The sequence below is a fragment of the Mus musculus genome, chromosome 10 (genome assembly GCF_000001635.26).
Source record: "Mus musculus strain C57BL/6J chromosome 10, GRCm38.p6 C57BL/6J".
NCBI lineage: Eukaryota > Metazoa > Chordata > Mammalia > Rodentia > Muridae > Mus > Mus musculus.
Genome location: NC_000076.6, coordinates 40,135,475 through 40,153,042, shown reverse-complemented (window position 1 = coordinate 40,153,042; position 17,568 = coordinate 40,135,475). Strand labels below are relative to the sequence as shown.

Below are 17,568 nucleotides of genomic sequence, written 5' to 3'. Positions count from 1 at the left end.
ATTGAATGCCCGTGCAAGAAAATATAACTTAACTCTTATCCAGGCCAAGGAGAAGGAGCAAAGACATGGAGTTGACTGGGCCTAGTGGTGTATGCTTGCCATCCCAACTACATGGGAGGCACAGGAGGATTACAATCTCAGAGTCTGCCTAGACTACAGAGTAAGTTCAAGGCCAGCCTGGACAATGTACCGTCCTCAACATAAAAATATGTTTTTACAGAGGAGGGGGCTGTGGCTATGACCTAGTGGAAGGGAGCTTGCCTGGTGTGAGTAACATGGTTGACTCACACTCTAAAACTAGACAGAGAGAAACAGATACTGAACACTTGTTTGGGCCTCAGCACTCATGAGCAGATAGGCTCATGTAAGCAAGTGACTCACTCAGTCATGGTCACACAGATGTGAAAGTTGGAACTGGCAGAAACGGACGTCTCCTTCAGGCCCCATCCCCCTTCTTTTCTTTTGTTCCTTCCTTTCGTCTTTCTTCTTCTGAGAAGAAAGATGCAATATAGTCCAGGTTGGCCTGGAAGTTAGACTCCTCCCACTTCAGCCTCCAGGGCTGGGGTTACAGGCCTGCGTGTGACTAGGCTTGCCTCAGAGCCTGCTTTGGTACACCGCTGTCTTCTATGATGGAACCGGTCTGAGGTGGAGAGCAATGTAGTATGATGGGGTGGAGACATTTTCTGTGAGTTTCCAGTCTTCTTAACCTGGCCTAGGGTCCCCTAAGAGCTTTTTGAAAGTAATGGACACGTGGACATTTTCCTCTGGAAAAGGAAGGCCCTGCATAAGCTACCAGAGTATTCAAGTTGGCCTGACAGTACATGAAATTATGTTCAAAGACTGTAATGTAAGCTCTCAATTAGTTTCATGTGAATTTGCTTTGACTGAATTACACCCCTGAGGCCAAATGAGGCCCTGGTATAAGGAAATAATTAGACTCTGGGACACGAAGAGCTAAAGTCCAGACTCCTGGTTCACGTCATGCTCCCAGAGTGGAGGTGGCCAGAGTGTAGTTTGTGCAGTGTCCCCAGAGCCTGGGGCAGTCTCTGTCCAGTTCACCACAGCTCAAGGCTCTGGACGCCCCGGGGAACAGCTCTGGCAGACACTGTAGATAAAAATCAAAGTATTTATAGACATAAGTCACTGGTGGAAGTTGTTGGATTGGAACAAAGGAAATCTTGATGTTATTTCAACTAGAAGTGTAAAGCAGGACTGGGAGTGGGGGGAAGCCAGACTGGGGGTGTAAAGCAGGACTGGGAGTGGGGGGAAGCCAGGCTGGGGGTGTAAAGCAGGCCTGAGTGGGGAAGTCAGGCTGGGGGTGTAAAGCAGGTCTGGGGGGGGGAAGCCAGGCTGGGGGTGTAAAGCAGGCCTGAGGGGGGGGAAGCCAGACTGGGGGTGTAAAGCAGGACTAGGGTCGGGGAGCCAGGCTGGGGGTGTAAAGCAGGCCTGGGGGGGGAGCCAGGCTGGGGGTGTAAAGCAGGCCTGAGGGGGGGGGGAAGCCAGGCTGGGGGTGTAAAGCAGGCCTCAGTGGGGGGGGGGGGAAGCCAGGCTGGGGGTGTAAAGCAGGCCTGAGTGGGGGGGGAAGCCAGGCTGGGGGTGTAAAGCAGGTCTGGGGGGGAAAAGCCAGGCTGGGGGTGTAAAGCAGGCCTGAGGGGGGGGGAAGCCAGGCTGGGGGTGTAAAGCAGGCCTGAGAGGGGGGGAAGCCGGGCTGGAGGTATAAAGCAGGCCTGAGGGGGGGGAAGCCAGGCTGGGGGTGTAAAGCAGGTCTGGGGGGGGGGAAGCCAGGCTGGGGGTGTAAAGCAGGTCTGAGGGGGGGGAAGCCAGGCTGGGGGTGTAAAGCAGGCCTGAGGGGGGGGGAAGCCAGGCTGGGGGTGTAAAGCAGGACTGAGTGGGGGAGCCAGGCTGGGGGTGTAAAGCAGGACTGAGTGGGGGAGCCAGGCTGGGGGTATAAAGCAGGCCTGAGGGGGTGTGGTTCAAAGGCTTCTGCATAGATGTGAATACTGGTGTTTGGATCCCTAGGTCACTTGTAAAACCAGGAAACATGGCAAGCACTTGTAAGCTCAGGAGGAAACAGGGATCCCCAAGGGCAAGCTGGCCAGCTAGGTTCGCTGGAACCACCAAGCTCTGGGGTCAGGGAGAGATCTCAACTTAGTAACTAAAGTGGAACACAATTGAAGAAGACATCTAACATCAACTTCAGGCCTCCTCACACAGACATGTATACACACACCTGAGTGCAGTTGTGTGTGTGTGCACATGTGGGCATACACACGCGTGCACACACACACACACACACACCACCACCACCACCAAAACCAACCAAACAAGAAGAAATATAAAAATGGGTAAATGTGTGGTACAGTTCCATTTAAACCATAGAATCCAAATAAGTTATAGGATATTTTGAATATAATTTAAACTTAAGTTGATTTTTAAAAAGAGCTGTTAAAGGCTTGTGCTAATAATCTCAATTTTGTAAACTAGACTTTCCTGGCGACATCAGAGTAGTTTTTAAAAATCACTTGATTATAATCAAAGCACTGTAATTTTTTTCAGATGTATCAAAAAGATAGTTTGGCATCATGATGGGATCATTCATATATATATATATATATATCTCCACATAAAACATCACAGATCATAGGAAAAAACCTAAACTCATCCTCCAAAATATACAATAGGATAGCAAACCAAACCAACATGGGCCCAAAACACCTGGAGACAATCTTAACAAGGTACATAGAGACTCATGTGAGTATAAATAGCCTTAAACATTACTGAAAACTTCAGTTTCTACAGGATTTTTGCTCCTATTTCTGGGTAGCATTTCAGCTTCTTCTCTGACATCAAATACCCTTGTAAAGTGCGAAGCCTGGACTGTGGCCACGGCTGAGCAGAGATAAATCCAAAGGCCTAGCCCCTTACCAAGCCCACCTCAGCAAGAAAGAGTTGGATCTTGTTCAGAGGTTGTATAAGTACAAGCAGTCTCAGAGAGTGTCCATCAAGGCTGCCAAACCCTCACCAGGGCCACCTCTGAGCTTGCTGTGACAGTGGAAGCTTTGGAAGCCTTGGAGATCATTCTACACCTCCCACTGCTGTATAAGGACCAGAATGTCCCCCAGGGTGCTTGCGTTATCCAGGCAGTTGCTGGAGCCTGTTGGTGGAGTCTCCAGACCTGTTCTGTCACCACCAAAGAAGACTGCAAGCTTAAGGTCTGGTGTATTTACCAGTCAACTAAAAGATGGCTGGGAGGGCGTCGTATCTCGATTGATAGAAGGCTTATCTGGCATGAACACAACTCTGGGTTTGGTTGGTCTCCAGCACCAAATAAACTGGACGCATGTCTCACACCTACTCATACTACTCCAGAGGTGCAGACAGGAGGATCAGAAGTTCAGGTTAATTTTTGTGGTGTTACATGCTGAGTTCAAGGCCAGCCTGGCTATTCAAAGTCCATTTCTAACAAAGAAACAAATTAATAGCATCAATGTCTCCAAGGCCATTCAGGGTGCCACATGCCTGTAACCCTAGCATTCAGGAGGCAGAAGCAAGAAGACCCCATAGCCTGACAAACTTGGGAAGATGATGTATCAAAAGAACAAAACAAAATGGTGTTCTGTTGGAGAATATAGAGAAGGACCATCAAGAAGGTAATCTGGAGAGTAGAGAGGCAAGAGAGCTCAGCGAGTAAAGGCACGTGCTGCCAAACCTGATAGTCTGAGTTTGAATCCCCAGCCGCACACCATGCAAAGAACCAATCCCCTCAGCTGTCCTGCGACTGGCACATGCATGCCATGGCACGTGCATGTGTCATTCCTCAAAAGAAACAACACCGTACTAACGTTTTAAAGACTTCTTCAGAAGAGTATCGGGACAGATGGTTTGCTGAGTGAAGTGGGTCTGTGCAAGCCTGGTGACCCCCATTCGGATCCCCAGAACCTGCATAAGAAACCAGAAGCTGATGCGCAGGTCTGTGATCCCAGCACTCAGAATTACCCATACATTCACAGGCCAGCCAGCTTGGAATACATAGCAAAGTTGCAGAAGCCAGAGAGGTGCTGCTGCGGAATAAGGTGGACAGTGAGGACTCACTCCAAAAAACTGTTCTCTTACCTCTACATGGGTGCTAAGCCCCCCTGTCCCCATCTGTCTGTCTGTCTGACTGACTGTCTGTCTCTCTCACACACACTTGCAGAGAAAAGTTGGTTTTTTTTTAAAAGAAGCTCATTTGTAGGCCTAGGGTGATGTTAGAACACCAACACCTACAATATTTAAATGTGCAACAGAAAAACAAGACTCAAGCAGAAAAGCAAAACTTTACACAAAATATTGATACATTTTCCTACTCATTAGCAATCTCATATCTGCAATATTGCCCTAAAATGCTATCAGGAAGGAAAAGATTTGGAAGCACAGCCATTGTAGCAGTGTTCATAATAAGGAAGATCTGGAGCAATTGCCTTCAGGACCATGATTAAATTGTAGTCCATCTCTACAGCAGAATGCTTCTGAGGGAAAAAGAAAAAAAATCTGATGTGCTAAGAGCTAAATTCTAGACTTTGCACATACCAGACAGGCTTTCTGTTGCTGTGTTCTAACCCTAACACAGTGTTTTTGAAGAATATTTAGTAACATGAGAAATTATGAAATGAGTTAAGAACACAAAATACTATTGTTAGTGAGCATGTCACAGAAATTTATTTCTTCTTTCCTCTTCCTCTTCTTTCCCTCCTCTTTTTCCTTCTTTTCTTTTTCCTCCTTCTTCTTTTTCTTCAAGATAGGGTTTCTCTGTGTAGCCCTGGCTGTCCTGGAACTCACTGTGTAGACCAGGCTGGCCTCAAACTCAGAAATCTGCCTGCCTCTGCCTCCCAAGTGCTGGGATTAAAGGCATGTGCCACCACTGACAGGCTTAGTCACTTTCTACTTGTTATGTCTAACTCAGAAGAAGCAATTTAAGGTCAACAGAAGTTCATTTGGCTCACAGTTTGAGTGCATTTGATCTGTTTGATCCGTCACAGAGTGGAAGGCATGGCAGAATTCGAGTGGTAGGAGTATGTAGTACTCCTTGTACCTTGATTGGCCTAGAAGAAAAGTACACTTAGATTGTTTTCTCCTCTAATGCTGTTTATTCAGTCAGAGGTGCCAGCTCATGAGATGGTGTTGCCCACAGCTAGCTTTCTATAGGGTGGCTCTGATGCTAAGGTCCTGTACCCCAATTGGTTCTTGATCTGTCAGTAAAGAAGCCATGGGCCAATTGCTGGGTGGAAGGAATAGGCAGGACTTCTGGGTTCTGGCAGGCAAGAGAGAGAGAGAGAGAGAGAGAGCGAGAGAGAGAGAGAGGAGAGAGAGAGAGGAATGGAGAGTTCACCATGCTTCTGAGGAGAAAAGGTGACCAGCCATGTGAGATCTCTGATGGAGAGGCCATAGGCTGCTCCTACAGGCAGGAGGTTGGAGATGCTTAGCTGGGACTAGATGTAACTGAGCAGCTAAAGTTGAAGGCAGGTGGAGAGGTGTGGAGCTAAGAGTATTGATAAGCACACGCTTCTCCAGGCGGGAGATAAGTAGCGCCCAACAATTGTGCCAAAAAGGCAAGTTGAAATTGAACTGTGTGTGCCTGTGTTCTTTATTCTTGGCTCCAATATTCTCTGGGTCGGGGCTGGTAGCAGGGGTCCGTTCCTGGAGCTTAGGTTGGGTAGCAAAGGCAACATCTTCCCTCCTTAGCCTGTCCACTCTGGAGACACTCTCATGGTCATTCCCGGATGTGCCTCCTAGTTGGCTCTAAAACCAGTCAAGCTGGCTGTGAAAACCAGACTTTACAGATGAGTATTAGCTTGTTGGAGCTGCTGTAACAAAATACCAGATTGAGTGGTTCAAATAATAGAAACATATCTTCTCACAGTCCTGGAGGTTGAAAGGCCAAGTTGGAGGTTTGTAGACATCTACCTGCTCCCTGGTCTGTCTCTGTATGCCCTAATCACTTCTATTTATACAGACATCAGTCTTACTGTATTATGGCCTACCTCAAGAACCTCATTTAAACTTACCTCTTTAAAGGCCTTCCCTTCAAATACTTTTACAATCTAAGGTCCTAGGGAATGATTTTTAACATGTGAATTTGTGGTGTGTGGGCACACAATTGAGTCTGCAAAAGTAGGATCCGGCTTTTGTTTTGAAATGCACAGAAAGCTGAGCATGGCCGTGCATTCTTACAGTCTCAACTCTTGGCAGGCAGGAGGCTGGGAAAGCAGTCAAGGTTTACAACCCTCAGCAGCATCTTGAGTTTGAGGCCACCTGGTCTCATGAGACCATGAGAGCCCACTTGGAAAATAAAAAGTAAATAAAAAGGAAGTATGCACAGATAAAAAGACTGGGAGGAAACGCAGTAGCCTTTTGGGTTTATAGTGCCCCGAGGGTTCATATTAGGTGGTAATTGGTAGATAGCTGTGTTTCCTGATTAGAGAGTTGAGAACAAGGACCTTTGAAGATGGCCTGCAGCCATCTTTACTAGAAGTTCCTAGTTAATAAATGGTTTCAAGTACCCTTGACCCCCCTCAGCATTCTTTTTTTTTCTTTCTTTTTTTTTTTTTGGAGCTGATCTTCCAACATAGCCAAAGCTGGTCTCCCACTCTTGATCCCTTTACCTCTGCCTTCCACTTCTGGGACTGCAGATTACTACCACACTCAGTTAAAGCATCCTCAACTTTACAGCTCCCACCACCAACAGGGTCTCCTGTGTCCTGGCTGATCTTGAACTTCTGGTGTACCTGAGGATGACTTTGAACTCTACATTCCAAGTGCAGGGATCACAGGCGTTTCACCATTAGATCCTCTGTGCTGTGCTGGGGATTGAGCCAGGGTTTTATGCTTGCTAGGAAAACTATTCACAAACTGAGCCACGATCTCAACACATCAGGCATTTTCATATTTCTCCCATTAATCTGAACACAGCAATTATAATTTGGAACCAAGAGTCAATACTATACTGTTTTATCAGGGGTGTACATTACTAGGTTATTTATAAAATGGCTGCTGTATTTCTCATGGATACATAATTTTTTTAAAAAAAGATTAAATAAGGATACTGGAGTGGTTCTGTAATAAATAGTTTACCTTTATTGCTTTTTATGTTATCTGCTATAACAAGATTGGATCACCTTTGTAACTATAAAAAAATACATCTGCTCTGTGTAGTATACACCTTTGATTACAGCACTTGGAAGGCAGAGGCAGGCAGATCTCTACCGTTTGATATCCACCCTGCTTTCCATAGTGAGTTCCAGGGCATCCAGGACTACACAGTGTGATCCTGTCTCAAAAAAAAAAAAAAAAACATATTGAAAACCATTAAGAGTATTCCATAAAATATTCCATTGATGGCAATGGCCTAAACCTCTAAAACTATAAGCCAGCTCAAGTTAAATATTTTCATTTATAAGAGCTGTCTCAGTGATCATGGTGTCTCTTCACAGCAATAGAAAAATGATCAAGATACTTACCAAGATCCTGCTTCAAAATAAAAACGCTTTTAAGAAACTGGGGATTAGGGCTGGTGAGATGGCTCAGTGGGTAAGAGCACCCGACTGCTCTTCTAAAGGTCCGGAGTTCAAATCCCAGCAACCACATGATGGCTCACAACCATCTGTAACGAGATCTGATTCCCTCTTCTGGAGTGTCTGAAGTCAGCTACAGTGTACTTACATATAATAAATAAATAAATCTTTAAAAAAAAAAGAAGCTGGGGATTAGATATGTGAGGCCCTATGTTCAACCCTCACATTGGAAAAAACGTTTCATTGTTTAGAAAAAGAGAAAAAGGAAGAAACCTAATGCTTTTATACTGCTCTAAAAGCATATTTAGTTGTAAAGGACAAAAATTTATTTATAGATTTGGATCTAAGAAAACCAAGAGTGAGAAGCCAGCATCTAGTGTGAATCTTTTTGCTATTTCATCCCTAGTCAGAGGACAGAAGCACAAGATAGCACATGTTCATCCTTGCATCACCTAAGAGATGGGGAGGGGAGGGGAGGGGAGGGGAGGGGTATGAGTCATCCTGTTATCAGGAACCCTCCCCCATAGCAGGCACTAGCCCACTGGTTAAGGCTGAGCCATTACAATTTTTTCCCAATGTGAGGGTTGAACCTAGGGCCTCATGTATTCTAAGCAACAGACGATATCCCCAGCTTTGTAAAGTTTTGTTTTGCTTGAACCCAGGACTTCAAACAAGCAGAGCACATACTCTACATTTCAGCCATTCCGTGCACTGTTTTTGATTTTTCAAGAATTTTTGTTTTATGGTGCTGGAGATTGAATATTGGGCTTCACACAACTGTTGTGATTTCCAACAGTTATTCAACTAATCTATAGCTCCAGCCCTATGTGTACTTTAATTAATTAATTAATTAATTAATTAATAATTGATAAATTTTAAGATAGGGTCTCTCTACATAGCTCTAGCTGTTACTGTCCTGGAACTCACTATATAGACCAGGCTAGCCTTGAATTCACAGAGATCTGTTTGCCTTTTCTTCCAAAGTACTGGGATCAGAAGTTCACACCATCACCCATGGTCTTCCTGCATGTGTTTTTAGTTCAACGTGTTTAGGTGGTGTGTTTGTGTGTGTGCGTCTCTCTCTCTGGGTAAATTATATTAAACTACAGGTGTTCATGAACAATCCTACCAAATAATTGTTATTACAGTGCTATTCTGAGTTTATAATTCGTAGAGTATATCTCAAAAAGATTATGTTTTAGAAATTTCTCCATAGCCATTGAATTATCTCAAGGCTACATTTGGCTGTTTGTTTTCAAGTGGTGATTAAGATGACATCAAACCAGACTGTATTATGTGACATAGCTAGAAACTGCACTTACATGTAGCATAACTGGAATCTCACTGCCACAGATTCAGCAGTTCAGAACTTTGTATATTCAATTTATTAATTTATTTTTAATTTTCTCTTTTATTTTATTTTATTTTAGTTTATTTATATATGAGTGATTTGCCTAAATGCATCAGAAAGTGTCCAATCCCCTGTGTCTGAGTTTGGGTTTCATTGCTATGAGGAGATACCATCTTAGTTAGGGTTTTACTGCTGTGAGCAGACACCATAACCAAGGCAACTCTTATAAGGATGACATTTAGGGGCTGGCTTAGAGGTTCAGAGGTTCAGTCCTTTATCACCAAGGTGGGAACATGGCAGCATCCAGGTAGGCATGGCACAGGAGGAGCTGAGAGTTCTACATCTTCATCTGAAGGCTGCCAGTAGAATACTGACTTCTAGGCAGCTAGGATGAGGGGTTTTAATGCCCATACTCACAGTGGCACACTTACTCCAACAGGGCCACATCTTCTAATAGTGCCATTCCCTAGGTTGAGCATATACAAACCATTACAGCTCCCTACCTTGATGATAATGGACTAAATCTCTGAAACTGTAAGAAAGCCCCCAATTAAATGCTTTTTGTAAAAAAAGAGTTACCTTGGTCACAGTGTCTCTTCACAGCAATAGACAGTGACTAAGACACCAAAAGAATTTGAGGGGTAATATATATCCAAGCTATTGTGCTATTTTAACTTAATCTCTAAAGCACCCACATTGCCCTGTATTCCCAGAACACTCCTCTGGACCCTCCCCTGTCTTTGGTTTCTTCTCTGTTTCTTTGGCTGGAAGGCTCTTTGCTTGTCCTTGTCCACAGAACCATGTGGCTAATCATAGCTCAGCTCAAACTTACTTTCTTACATACTATCCTTTTTTGGGGGGTGGGGTGGGGGTATGGGGGTAGTTGGTTTCAAGACAGGGTTTCTCTGTGTAGCTTTGACTGTCCAGGAACTCACTCTGTAGACCAGACTGGCCCAGAACTCAGAGATCTGCCTGCCTCTGCTTCCGGAGTACTGGGATACAAGGCTTGTGCTCCTACCTCCTAGCTGATGTCCCAGTGTTTAACCCTATTGCACCCCACTTTCTATTTCTGGACTGTTTTTACTTACTAGTTTAGGACAGAGAGAAGCAAGAATGTGATAATCACAGTTATTGTATAACCCACCACACTGGTGCTTAAGTAACTAGCATATTTTGATTTTGTTTGGAGTGAGTAATCTAAATATCTGAGAAATTAAGAAGATACATCAGAATAAGATGCTTCAGGGGGCAGAGGAATTGAATATAAGTGTTGGTTCTTTATTTAGTGTGAGGACAACTTGTGAAGTTTAAAAGTATTGCTTTCTAGCTGCCCGTCAAAAATGTTTGTTAGTTGAAAAATTTAGAATCACAGTCTGTCTTCCAAAATGAGCATCTTCATTGTGCCAAGTATTCAAAACAAACTGTATGTTCGCGGAATTGGAGTAATTAAACAAGGTCTCTGATTCCTGAATTGCCTTTTAAGTAGGTACGTGGCATAAGGAATCTTTTATATTATAACTAGCACAAAAGGGACAACAAATATGAAATTTAAACTGTCATTTGTGACTCTCTATTCCAGTGAGGGTAAGCATTACCTGATCGATTGATCACCTTCGCAGGCCACACGTAGGAGACGCTCCCCAAGAACTTCTAAGGTTAATGCTGAGAGGAGGTGACATTACTCCTGGAGGTAGCTAATTTGGCGGCACGCCTTCAAGCGCGCGCGCGCGGGCGGTCATTGGACACCCCTCACGGGGCGGAGCCTCCGCTTGCGGATGCCCAATCACCTGTGGGCTCAGGGTGTAAGGCCCTCTGGTGGCCACGCCCCTAGGCGGTGCGGGAGGGCGGAGGGGCGCTTTTAAGAGGCGGCTGGAGGCCGGCGTAATCAGGCGCGAGGGGCAGCCGGTGTGTCAAGTCCTCTGGCCGCCTTAGGCGGTGTCTGCGGTGTGCGCCTCTCGCCCGCCCGCCCGCCCGCCTGCCCGCGGCTCCAGTGTCCTCGCCTCGGCCTCCCTCCTCCGTCCGCGCGGCTGTCCCAGGCTCCGCGAGCCACCCCGGGACCTTGCGCCCGCAAGCTTTCTCGGTGCCCGACGGGGCCGCCTCGGGACATGGTGCCGTCCCAGGAGGAGCCCGCCGCCGAGCGGGAGACGAACGAGGCGCAGCCGCCCGGGCCCGCGCCCTCGGATGACGCTCCGCTGCCCGGCCCGGGACCCTCGGATGTCTCCGACGTGGCCGCAGAGAAAGTGGAGGTGGAGCTGACGAGGTCAGCGGGCAGTGAGCCCCCCGTTCCCCCCGAGGGCGGCTGGGGCTGGTTGGTGATGCTGGCGGCCATGTGGTGCAACGGGTCGGTGTTTGGCATCCAGAACGCCTACGGGGTGCTCTTCGTGTCCATGCTGGACACCTTCAAGGCCAAGGACGATGACAACATGGCCTTCAAGACAGGTGGGACGTTGCTGCGGGCCGAGGGGAGGAGGGCATGCGGGGTGGGAAATGGGAGCTTTTGGTGCGTCCTCTTGTGTTGGGAGGGTGTGAGCTTTGAGCCTGACCCGTCTCACTTGCAACCTGCAGCTTGGGGCTTCCCTCTGCCAGTTTTGTATGGAACCCAAAGGCAAGCAAGTTGCAGAGTTGTACCTGCCTGAGGCTTTGGACTCCTCCTTTCTGCACAGTGGGCGCCAAGAATCCACAGTACTTTCCTCTTAGTGGTGGGAAATAAACTGAACGTTCCAGCACCAACAACACTGCATTATCACTTTTACAGTCTGCTTTGTGACCGCCACGGTGGTGTGGTTATCTGCCTGCCATGCTGCAGAAGGAAAGGTGTGTTTGGGTAGATGCAGCGCAGGCCAGGACGGGAGATTGGCAAAATGGAAAAGTGGATCCCAAGGTCACAGGGAGTCCCAAAGGCAGCCCATTAAAAGTGGTAGTCGGTTGTCTCTCTGCACGCTCTACTATATTTAGACAGCATAGGAGGCAGCCACGTGGGATGGTAAGAGGAAGATAAGGGGTTGGACCTTCTGTTATGTTGACGTTTTTTTTGCCTTGTGGAAATAAAATGCAAAAGGTGCAGACTCCGCATTTTTGTCAAATGCTTTCTGACTGATTATGCAAAAGTCAAGTCTAGGACCGTCTGCATAACATTTCCCCCATTATTTCATCTCATGCTGCCGGGCAGGTGTTGTCAGCTCTGCTTGGGTGAGAAAATGGAAAGTCAGGGAAATGAAGTGTTTTAGTGAGGACCAGAATAAAGATAGACCTCATCGCCTGACTTGGAGACTGAGAGTCTCTTTGCTAAATCGGGCCACTGCTGCCTTTTGGGAAACTTAATAAGATCAATAATTTCTGTGTTTCACTCTGCTCAGCCTGGCCTTGAACTCAAGATCCTCTTGGCTCAGTTGGGATTATAAGAACATTCTGCACCATACTGGGCAATAATAGTCTTTTAAAAACTACAGCAGGGTCTCACTATTTAATTCTGGCTGGCCTAGAACTCACTATGTAGGACAGGCTGTCCTCAGATTCACAGAGACTTGCTTCTGCTTCTCAAGTGATGGGATTACAGTCATGTAAAAACCCCTTTAGTTTCTGTTTTTACAGTGTGTATTGCTTAGATTTTTGGTGTACACATAAAATAAACAGGATTGTAATTATAAATTGGAAGGTTAAGATGGGGTGGAGGAGAAAAATCCCTTTCTCTTTCATTCATTTCTTCCTTCAGTGCCAGGGATGGAACCGGGCCTTGGGCATGCTGCTCAAGGGCTGCACCAGTCCTCTACATTTAAAGCGATTTCTCATCATCTGAATATATTGTAATGTATTGTACTTTATGCATTTTTTTTTTTTTTTCTGAGACAGGGTTTCTCTGTGTAGCCCTGGCTGTCCTGGAACTCACTTTGTAGGCAGGCTGGCCTCGAACTTCTGCCTCCCAAGTGCTGGGATTAAAGGCGTGTGCCACCCTTGCTCGGCTATGCACTCTTGGACATTTAGGTTGCATTCTAAAACTTCTGTATTAAGTATTATTGTCCCCTCTTCTATGTGAATAATGATGTATCATACTTGATGGGGAATTTCTGTTCCTAAAGTGACTGTTGAAGTTGCTGTGTTGGGCAGATCAAGGGTTAGGCACCGATTGTTAGTTTTAGCTGGAGGAAGGTAAGCCTTTTGTGCCACTGCAGGACAGATGTGAAGACCCAATAGCAAACAGGATGATTCCACACAGTTCCTGATGCTTCTGAGGCTGAGTCCTTCCCTCATGAACACTATTTCCATCTTTAGGCAGTTCTGTGACACAGGCTTCCTCTACAGACATGGAAATCTGGGCTCACGTGAATTTCGGCTGTGAGCAAGATTCAGTCTTGGGTTTGTCTGACTTAAGGAATTAGGTTTTTAACTGCTCTGGCTAGATAACACTCAGCGAATCTGATCATTTAATGTTTATACAATGCTTCTGGGGCTAAACCTCTGAAAAGCTAGGGGCTTAGCTCAGTTGGTAGAGTAGTGCTTCCATACTGTATAGTCCAGCACTCCGTAAAGCCATGGTGGCATGTGCCTGCGGTCCCAGTACACCGAAGGAGAGGCAGAGAGACACAGGAACTCAAGGTCATATAACTTTTCTCTTTGAAGCAAGTGTGAGGTCTTCATAGTCTATAAGAGATCCTGTCCAAAAAATGCTTTTTTCTTTGCAACTAGTAAACAATGACCATGAGTTCAAGGCCAGGTTGAGCAGAAATTATTGATCGTGGTCTTGTCAAAAGATTTTTGAAATGTAGAGACTTCCACAGAGAAGTCCACTTTTTTTTTTTTTTTTTTGAGACAGGGTTTCTCTGAGTAGCCTTGCCTGTCCTGGAACTCACTTTGTGAACAGGCTGGTCTTGATCTCAGAGATCCACCTGCTTCTGCCTCGAGTGCTGGGAATAAAGGTGTGCACCACCACTGACCAGCTGAGAAGTAGACTTTTAAAATGGTATTTATGCAAAATTCTGGTTAGAGTGTGCCATGCAAGGCAGCTCTTCCTGGCAGCTAAAAGGAGATTTCCTTGGCGGTTCTCTTCTTAAGTGTATCTTCTTTGTTCAGTTATTTTTTGAGAAAGGTCTCACTGTGCAGCTCTGGATGGTCTCTGCCTCTGCCTCCAGAATGCCCACATTAATTCTCACATAATATATGATCTATTTCAGAATTCTCATGAAAGGGCTAGATTTATTAGTAATAAAGGGCTAAATTTAAATGCTGGGGTTGGAGAGATGGCTTAGTAGTTAAGAGCACTGGCTGCTCTTCCAGAGGTCCTGAGTTCAATTCCAGCAACCACATGGTGGTTCACAATCATCTGTAATGTTTGAAGACAGCTACAACGTATTCATACACATAAAGTAAATAAATAAATAAGTCTTTAAAAAATAGTAAATATTGAGATTTACTCCCACTGAAGTATAAGTGACTTCCATACCTGTTTGGTTCTCCCCTGCTAGTATATCTCCCTGTCCCCTCTCCTTCTTTTGAGATAGGGTCTCACTTTGAAGTCCTGGTTAGCTTAAAATCACTGTGTAGGCCGGGCTGTCTTGTCTTAGAGTTCTGGTATTAAAAATATGTACCGCCATGTACCACCGCCATGTACCACCATGTTTACTGTTTGGAACTAGTGGCAAGAAGAAACAATGCCGGCTATTCTCAGAGTTTAGGATCTGCTGAAATACAGATGAGTATTCCAGAGAAGGAATTCTCCCCTGAAACATTTGCACTATAAGGATCCTCAATCCTGTTCTAAAAGTCTGAGATTCCAAGGGAATTTAAGCAGTGGTGGAAACTGGGAAAGGACTGACAGCCTGTTTTTCTGGTTTCTCTCAGTTTCTCTGTGAAACTGAGGCTCTGGGCTGAGGATGGTAGCTGCAGTCCAGATTGGTCAGCAAAGTCACTAAGGCATACAGAGGACAGACACCAGTCTCTGCCATGCACCCATGTGCTGCTGACAAGGCAGTGTCAGTAGTCCAGGAAGTTAGAAGGAGTGAGAGAGCTTGCGCTGTCCTTTTCATTTCAGTTTTACCTATTCCTAAGCTCATGCTGTTGCCTGAGTGGAAGGCAGTCGGACGCTTTGGGAAAGAAAATGGGTACCACAGTTAACTGGAGCATTGGTTTCTGCTAGAATCCATGCATTTGTCTCAACTGCCGGAGCCTGGAAAACAGTGGACTGCTGAGTCTAGAGTTCTCTGTCTCCTCATGAAGTCCATGGTAGTCTTGGGGCTCATGGAAGGGTGCTAATCTTACCTGCTGTTTTCTTCTTGTGAATGTGTGTGTGTGCATGTGTGTACATGTAGATGTGTGTGCGTGTGAGGGTGTGCCCATGCCATGGTGTGTCTGTGGAGGTCAGAGGACAGTGTGAGGTGCTTGGTCTCACTTTCAGCTTTTACACAGGTTCTGGCGCTCAGGCTTGAGCAGCCAATGCCTTTACCCACTGAGCTATTTCTCTGGGCCCCACGTATGCTCTTTAATGGCCTTTCTTGAAAGCGGAGGTCTGTTTTTAAGACTGGGAAACACCACACAATATACTTCTCTCCAGACTATTTAAAACGCAAGTTAACATTAGGGTTTTGTTTTTGTTTTTGTTCTTATTTGTTTTTATTTTTATTTTTTAAATCAACCATTAGATGTGGAAAGAGAGGCTCCCTGTTCACAAGCTTTACTGTTTCACCACTTTCCCTTTGTGGTGAAAGTATGTTCTTTAGATGGTTCTGCCACTGAGCAGGAATTGGGTAGCATTCAGAAGTGGCAGCATGTCGCATTACCTCATTACTCTCTTTAGGAATAATAATAGGGTTTTAGCCGAAGCTTCAAGCCAGCTCGTGTCAAACCCTAAGTTTCCACATTTACCTTTACGTTGATATCTACTATAAAATCTAGACCTTCCATTTCAAACATCACTGAGTTGAATTGGCGGTAGACAGATTACCCAGAGAAAAACCACAGTTATTTGGTTATAGTTACGTGTGACATGGAAGCTTTCAGATTGCCATTCAAAGTTAACGGGTCCATTTTTAGTCATAGGGTTGATGAAGCTTAGTCAACTGTGTTGGTCAACAAATAAGAAGGGTACAGTAGCTAGCAGTCTAGCAGCAGCACTGAAAGGGAGACCTATAGGGACTGTCTGGCCAGATCCCTCTCCATTCTTCAGTTGCAGTGTTAGGGACCAACCAGATAGGTCCAAGAATTCCTCTACAGATAGCTCTTACACAGAACCTGCTAGTGTGTAGTGGGGTATTACAGGATTATATTTTAGCTTTTATGACTGGCTTTGAGGAAAAGGGCTTTAATTATTATTACCCACCTGGGAACTGGAGGGAGAGAATTCAAGTTGGGACAGTTTGCCTCAATGGAAAGTGAGTGAGAGACAGGAAGGGAAGAGAGGATCTGAGAAAAACTGCTTTTTAGCTCGGTTTGGGCTAGTTTTCTAAGCCCTAGAACAACAATGTAGTTTTGTGTTACACCTAAATTACTAGAGATTTAGATTGTCAAAGCCTTTGGCTCTGGAAGTCAAGGTTAATCCTGCTGCCTTTATCCTCAGGAGGTTTAGTTGGCAAGGAAAGCTGCCAGTACAACCAGGCTTGCCACTGTCTTAATGAAGTAAGTAATAACTGCTTTGTTGAGACGATTATAATAATAGAGAGACCTGGCTCATGTTCCTATACATCTATCCCTATAATAGCAGCACACGCTTCCTACTTCATTGGAGGGAGAAAAGCTAAGAAGGCTTACTTGTGCCAATAACTCATCTGAACCACTGGCTAGTAAGTCATCAGAACGCAAAAGCCATTCACAGAATTGGAAAATAAAGGATGAGCATGGGGCTGGGCCTGATAGTGTCCGTCTGCCTGGAATCCTGGGTGCTTGGGAGGTAGAGCCGAAGGAAAGTTCAAGGTCAGCCAGGGGTACTTAGTGAGTCACCACAGTAAAAGAAAAAAAAAAAGGTCCGGTCATGGTCATTTCCTTCCCTTTCCTTCTATTTTAACTGCCAAGTCAACACAACTAAAGATGTATCAGACTTATGTCAGAACAAGTTCTGAGATAACTTTTAGAATAAATTGTGGGTTAAGAGCACTGACTGCTCTTCCAGAGGTCCTGAGTTTGAGCCACCCACATGATGGCTCTGTAATGGGGATCCGATGCCCTCTTCTGGTGTGTCTGAAAACAGCTACAGTGTACTCAGATACATAGAATAAATTGTGTTCTGGGCTTTTGTGTTTGTAACTTCCGTACTGGAGATGAAATCCACACACACACACACACACACACACACACACACACACACACACACACATATATGTGTGTGTATGTTTTATATATATACATATACATACCCACACATATACATACATACATATACATATATACATACACACACACACACACACACACATATATATTCATGCTAGGCAAAGGCGCTATTGCTGCTTACAGTGCCAGCTCTGAGTTCTTGACATGATTTGTTGTATCTTTAAATTCATCCTTGTTAACCCAGGCTGCAGTTTCTGGAGGCCAATTCTATAGCTAGGTACTTGGCCCTTTCTGCCTATCCAGGTCTTTCACAAACCCCATGGCTCCATTTACTTTCTTGGGACCATTATTTCTAAAGTTAAGATGAGTGTTTACAATTTCTGGGCAGTCCCATTTGGGTTTAAATGCACA

General features: G+C 45.3%; 1 protein-coding gene across 3 annotated transcripts in view; it reads left to right on the top strand.

Annotated features, from left to right (window-relative positions):
• The first annotated feature begins 10,772 nt into the window (after positions 1 to 10,772).
• The window catches only part of Slc16a10 (solute carrier family 16 (monocarboxylic acid transporters), member 10), a 108,739-nt gene continuing 101,943 nt past the window's right edge, over positions 10,773 to 17,568 (top strand). For 2 of the 3 annotated variants that reach the window (NM_001114332.1, NM_028247.4), the window contains exon 1: positions 10,789 to 11,340. In NM_001114332.1, coding sequence (NP_001107804.1) covers positions 11,007 to 11,340 — 334 coding nt within the window. In that variant the 5' untranslated portion in view covers positions 10,789 to 11,006. Of the gene's footprint in view, positions 11,341 to 17,568 lie in introns of all 3 variants that reach the window. The other variant, XR_380076.4, reaches the window with a different exon arrangement.